Below are 7207 nucleotides of genomic sequence, written 5' to 3' on the forward strand. Positions count from 1 at the left end.
ATTTCTAAGATCATTGCAATAGTCTAGGAACCGAGCTGTAACATCGTATCCTTGGTCCCAACGATCACCCTGTCCAGGCTGCACCCAGTGACTTGGTGCATACACTGCCTTCAACCTCACAAAATCAGCAATTCCTTCAATCAACCCTCCAGGAGTCAACCCGTTACCATTCCACTGCCATATGTGCGTCATTTCATGGTAAAGCACTCCGGTGATTTCTCCTTTCACATCACCAGAATATCCGTTGATGTATCTCGCACTGACATGGATCTCGTTGTTGCTAGCATATGCAACTCCATCCATGTCGTCGATAAACAAGCTCACTTTCTGCACATTCTTTCTGTCGGCATCATTGTTTTGCTGGAAGAGCCTCCATATGAAATCTGTGGCAGAAACCAAGGTTTGTCTGCTGTAGTCAGATCCGATCTCGTTGTTAAAGCGAACCCCACCGGGAGTGTTCTCGGCGGTGTTGGTGACCACGTAATCAACTGCATGAATGCCTTCAATGGCTGCCAGGGTTACTAGGAAAGAGAGGAAAAACATCATGCGGTGAGCCATGGTTGTCTTTCTGGTTTCTTTTTGGTTGGTTTTGCACAAGAAATGCAGTGGTGCTCTATGATTTATATAGGGAGTAAAGTCCTCGCACTACTTTAATTACATAGTATTACGGGTTTTAGCCATAATGGAAGGGAGAGACATCTTCCTCTTTTTCGGTTTTGTGCACGGCATTGACTTTGACCAATTTATTCAAAAAAAAAAAAAAAAAAAAACATTGACTATGATCTGTGTTAGAGAATATTAGGATATTTGATTTCATTATAATTTATTGTAATCTCATATAATCAGATTTGATTTATAATCAAATCTGATTGATTGATTTTATTGTAATTAGATTTTATGGTAATCAAAGTGATCAAACTTATCTACCCCAATTCTCCTATAAATAGGAGTGTCATGTATTGTAAAATAAATCATTCAATAAGAGCTTAATGTAGCTTTATGGGTTTTATCTGTGGATGTAGGTTGTTAACCGAACTATGTGAAATCTTTTGTGTCTATTTTATGTATTTTATTATTCCACATTTAATATTCATAATTTTATGAATTTCTTCATCTGGACAAGGACCTACAAAAAAAAAAAACATTAATTAATGTCGTTTCCCCATTTGCCGGTAATTTTGAATGTTTGCTTTCTATAGGAATTTTTATTTATTTATTTTTATTTTTACAAAAAAATGAGAAAGATTTAAATTAATAACTTTCATTTTATGAGGCGTGATCCCTAATCGATTGAGGTAGAGACATGTACCGACATTACCTTCCCTTATATATGAACGACGTACATACTTTAACTAGTCTAAATTAAATGTATGAAAACTTCAATAATTTTCTCTCCATGTACAATTTCAGTTTTGAATTGATGGTCCAATATTTTGTGTGAATTTATTTCTATGGCCCATTAATTTGAGTAGTCATTTTATCTGGAAAAAGTGGGGATACAATAAATATTTTTTCGCTCGGTCTCATCAAAAAAAAAAAAAAGAAAAAAAAAGAAAAAAGAAAGGTTCACATGCATTATCAGCAACCATCATAATCTAAAGGAAATTAATTGTCCCATACACCCCTAAAGTTTTGGCCTTGTGATGGATAAGGATTAAGGACAGAAGTTTCTAATTTCAACAATTAACGGATTTTGTCAATTTTCGGTATTTTTTTAATTGAATTTATAAGGATGGGTGGTGTTCTTTTCTTTTCTTTTTTTTTTGGACATTTAAGATTAACTTAAGTGAAAGCACGTCAATCTATCATTTAATTAACTCCACTCGATCTCTTCTTAGTAACTATATATGCATCTTTTGACTTCTCTACAATATGTGATTTATTGGAATTTAATGCAAATTTCATAATAAAAGAATGGGAAAAATCATATTTAGCACCTAATTTTTCATCTTATTTGAATTTAGTCAATGAGTTTACAATTTTAAGAATGCAGCTCTTAGGTTTTGTCTAAATTTAAAAATATGTCCATCTGTCACTTTATTGTCAAAGTTAACGGTTTGTCATTTGTCACATGACTCATTTGACATGTTAGGAACACTTCACTTTATTGTCAACAAGTGTTAAGCCATTCATAACATAATTAAAAAAGACCAACAAAAAAAATTAATTTGACACGTAAAAGTTAGAAAAATATATAACTTAAGAACCTAATTAAAGAGCAAACACACAATAATAAAAGACTTCGGTTCCGTTGGCGTGGCATTACACTGGGGTGATGAGATGGTTGTTGACGTGCCAAATGAGATAGATGTGGCAAATAACAAACCGTTAACTTTAATGGTAAAGTGACAAAATGATCTATTTTTAAAATTGGGCGTGCAAAACCTAAGGACTGTATACTTAAAATTGAAAACTCATTAACTAAATTCAAAGAAGATGAAAACCACATGATTATGATCTGATTATTGTATGCTCTATTTTTTTTTAATCTTTTATTAATCTAAGGCTAAGAAGACATATATTTCACTTATTTAATGAAAGGAATACTTAATTCCATCTAATCTGCACGAAATATTGCATTAAAAAAAAAATTAATGGAAAAGATTATATTCCATTCTCTTGTTTAAGAAAACTCCCATTAGTTAATTAGCTGAGTAGAAGACTCGCAGAAATTAAAGAATAAGAAACTGGCCGCCGGCTCCCCACTATTACATTCAAAGTGACAAATTCTCGAATAAACGGTCCAGATTAACAAATTCTCGAATAAACTGGCCGCCGGCTCCCCACTATACCAGGTCTCTTGACTGCTATTAAATTTTGACAAGTCAATGCTGAAACTTTCTTGCCAGCGAAAAGAAGAAGAAGAAGAAAAAAAAAAAAAAAAAAAAAAAGTACAAAATTGCATATACTTTTGATCAATTTGAAAAGTCAAAGTTGCAATAAAAAGGGAAGTTTCCGTGAGATAGCAGGTAGTGGTCTCAACTCCAAAATCAACTCTAATTCGAATAAATTTTTTTAGGGTATTCTATCTTTCAAAATATGGAAAAATATGATAACAGTTGAGTTAATCAAATACCTCCAAATTAGTTTTATCGGTATTTTCTTTGAGTAATGTTAGGCACCATCTTTTTATTCCCCTAAAATCCTCCTAAATTTGATATGCTTCTTAAAATTACCATTAAATTTTAGATGAATTATACTTGAATTTTAATTCAATGGTGATTTTGAAAGCCATATCAGTTTTAAGAGGATTTTAAGAGGATAAAAAGATGGTACCTAACATTACTCATTTTCTTTATTAAGTCATTTATCTTTCTTTTTTTAACAGAAAATATTTCAAATTTCATTCAAGATATATAAGATCTAGAACATAATAGCTCGATCTAACAATATCCCATAGCATAACATTCTTACATAACATAGTCCAAAGTTATGTTAATATAACATCATAGATAAAATCCGTAAAATCTCACAATCCAAAAACTATTTATGACAACAGTCTCCGCTCACTCATGCACAACTTTTCTTATGGAATATATCTGCTCCGGCTTCCAAAAGCAAATAGATTTAAGACATGAGTAGCCCATATTTTCTTAAAACTTTATTTTATTGGCCGTGAAGATAACCCCTCACACCGAAATTAATATCCCTCCTCAGCTCAAAGGCTAGGAGCAAAAACAAAAATGAATGCATAAACAGAAACAAAAAACCGTAAAACACCATACTTCTATTGGTGACATAGAAACTGGATTGGTGATCGGTGCAGTCAGACTGGCACATCGGACTGTGGTGGAGCGGATTTGACGAATTGATGTTGTGCTAGTGACGATGTCGCTGACACGTTGGCACATGGGACCCACGCACCAGCGTGTGGCCGGCATATTGATGCATGAAAGCTGACGACTGGAAGAAGGGTGGCTGGTGAACTGTAGCGTGGATGGAAGGAACTGATGGAGAAAACTATATATGATTTTGAAGAAAATAAATCTAGAAACCCAATCAAATCCTGTGGGATGGCGGTGGATGGGAAAGAGAAAAGAGAAAAAAACAAGGAGAAGGAGAAGAAAGAAGAGGGTAGTAGAGGGGAGCTCCCTCCTCCCCTCCTAAAATTTGTTTCTATACAAGTTAAGTCATTTACCTTTCATGTGTTATTGTAATCAAATATCTTGATTTGATTATTATATTTATATTATTCTACTTACAATACTTTTCCTATAAATAGGAACTTTTTTTTACCAATTAAGTAAAATACTAACTTTAAAAGACAAATAACAATAACAAATTAACACTGCTTCTCAATCATCTTATTCACATAATTAATATACTAATTATACAAGTTATAGCTTATAATTAAGCTGTCTAATTTCCATATTGGGCCCTGTAGGCACTCCAAAGCTGATCAACTGTCTTCCCCAGCAGCTCCACAAACAAGTTGGCACTATAATTATCTCTCATCTTTCTGTTGAGTTTTTCCACAAACCCATCCCTAAGACCATTGCAGTAGTCTAGAAATTGCGCCGTCGTCCCACCGATCCCCACCACCTGGCTGCACCCAGTGAGGAGGCGCGTAATTAGCCTTCAACCTCACAAAATCAGCAATTCCTTCAATCAATCCTCTCGGAGCCTGATTGTTTCCGTTCCACTGCCATATGCGCATCATTTTATGGTAAAGTTGGCACCGACGTGGATTTCGTTGTTGATAGCGTACGAGATCCCCTCCATGTCATCGACGAGGAGGCTGACGTTCTCGACACTCCTTCTGTCGTCTTTTTTTCTTTGTTGAAAGAGGCTCCAGATGAAGTTGGTGGCCGACACCATTGTTTTCTTAGTGTAGTCGATGCTTAGCTCATTATCGAACTGGACACCGCCTGGGGTTGTTTCGGCCTAGTTCTTGCCAATGTACTCCACTGCATGGGAACCATGCAGGGCTACTAGGAGTAGAAGAAAGGAGAGGAAGAAACCTAGGTAAGCCATGGTCTCTTTAACTTTGCTCTTCAGGCTTACAGATTTGTTTTGCAGTCAGGTTGTGCTTGCTCCTATTTTTATATCGAAGCAAGGAACAAGCTAAGGTGGTCTTTGCCCTTCTGTAGGAGCTGCGCGCGTGGGTAGCTAATTTTGTTTGGGGGATTAATTATAGGTTGACTATAGCCCCATGATATATGTATGTTTTTTAATTTATTGACAGACACAAATTTTCTCCAAACTGGTTTGGAGAAAGTTTCTTTCAACCTACTCTAATAAGTGACAAGTGTCATTCAACATTTTTGGGTTTTTAAAAAATTAATGTTTTGGTTCCTAGATTAGTAAAATAACAATAAATGACTCTTAAAATATTAAAGAAAACATGTGAAAGACGACACTTGACACTTATTAAACTAGGTTGAAGAAAATTTTCTTCAACCTAATTTGGAGGAAATTTCTGTTATTTGTTGACAATGTATAGAGTTTTCTTTAAATTTAGTTATAGAAATTTCTCCCATTTATTCTATTAACTTAATATTTATTTTTAAAGTGTGATTTTTATATGTATTTTTACTCAGATCAACAGAACATGTGATTTTAATGTGAATTTTTAAAGAGAAATATTGCTACTTTGTATTTTCTCAACATTCATCGAGCACGACATCTTGAGTCTACCATTAAATCAATCTTAATTAGAAAGGGAAACAAAAAAAATTCAATGGTTGATTGAGCATGCATGTTATGTCCAGAGTATACCGGAAGAATGCAAAATATCATTTTTCTTTTTTTAAATAGTAATGCTACATACTATATCCTCATTCCACACGATTAATGTAACAATGTCCATCAAGGGCTAATCTAAGGATTAATGAGCATTGCCACATTAACCCAATAAGATAAAAATGTGATGAAATAAATAGGTAGCATTAGTCTTTTTTAAATTATCGAGAAATTATTAGTGTCAATAATTTGCCTATATTTTTTCAATATTCTCATACAAATTTTATAGATACCATTAGATTTGTAAGGCCTACTATCGACTTAGGTGGAATCCACATAAATCTACAAATTTAATGGTTGATTTATTATATGAGATAGGAAAAAATATTGTCACCAATCATTTCTTATTCTAAAATATATGTGAGTCACATGCTTTAAAATATAATATATATATATAACAAAAAAATTTCTCTAAGAAACTTTGTCCCACAAAGATTGCATGCATGTACCTTGGCTACGCGCCGGATCACAGCAACCCCATCCAACCAATGATGCTACCCCGACTATAACAATAATTGAAATATCCTGTTTAGACACAGTATTGGATGCATGGGTGGATATTCCTACTCCATATTGTAGGAATATCCAACACACTGGGAAGAAGAAAAAAAACATCCTTGTTACTGATAAAAAAATTATAAAAAATGAAATATGTATACCTCGTCACATAGTAAATATAGTGTTACATTATTTAAAAGGGTAGATTAAGCATGCCACATTAATTGAGTATGCTGAGAGAATATAAAATATTATTTCTCATTTTTAAAAGAATAATGCTCGCTACATATTACATCATCATTCCATATGGCGCACGCTAATGTAACGGTGTCCAGTTATTAGAATTTTTTTAATGTACAAGAGTTAATTTAAGGGTTTATGGGTACTGTCATATTAACCTAATAAAATAAAAGTAAGATTAAATAGATAGCATTACTCTTTTTTAAAATATATATTAACATCACATGCTTTAATATATATATATTGAGTTACAAAAAATTTCTCTAAGAAACTTTGTCCCACAAAGATTGCATGCAAGTACCAAAAAAATATATATCAATTCAATTCATAGCATGTGTACATTGTTGTAGAATGAAATATATTTCTTGCTTAATGCATCTCTATATCGCTGGTTGTAGAGGAAAAACATTGTGTTTTGGGTGTGGAGGAGTCTACTACTTTCTATCCTAATTGAACGCACAATAATAAAATACTATTCCAGTACCTGTGATTTGCATCAAAATCAAACAGCTAACTGAGTTTTCAAAAATATCGCAAATGGTACTTGTGGTAAGCCAATAAACACATTTAATACCTCTGTCAAGTTTTTTAATGGAATGCCACGTCACTCTTACATGTGGGTGCCACGTGGCGTGGTACCTGAGTCTTTGTCACGTCATATTTTATTTAAAAAAAAAAATCCAAAAAAAAAGCAAAACCAAAAAAACATATATATATTAAAAAAAAA

The 7207-nt window shown here is 33.4% G+C and overlaps 1 protein-coding gene and 1 pseudogene across 1 annotated transcript; both read right to left on the minus strand.

Annotated features, from left to right (window-relative positions):
* Positions 1-6: 6 nt before the first annotated feature.
* On the minus strand, positions 7-589 carry LOC132179614 (uncharacterized; the record flags this gene model as incomplete). Its single annotated transcript, XM_059592357.1, has 1 exon — positions 7-589. A coding segment is annotated over exon 1 (552 nt), but the record flags the coding sequence as incomplete, so codon positions are not given.
* Positions 590-4359: 3770 nt separating this feature from the next.
* Positions 4360-4974, minus strand: LOC132176877 (uncharacterized; annotated as a pseudogene).
* Between the last annotated feature and the right edge of the window lie 2233 nt (positions 4975-7207).

The sequence above is a fragment of the Corylus avellana genome, chromosome ca4 (genome assembly GCF_901000735.1).
Source record: "Corylus avellana chromosome ca4, CavTom2PMs-1.0".
Lineage (NCBI taxonomy): Eukaryota > Viridiplantae > Streptophyta > Magnoliopsida > Fagales > Betulaceae > Corylus > Corylus avellana.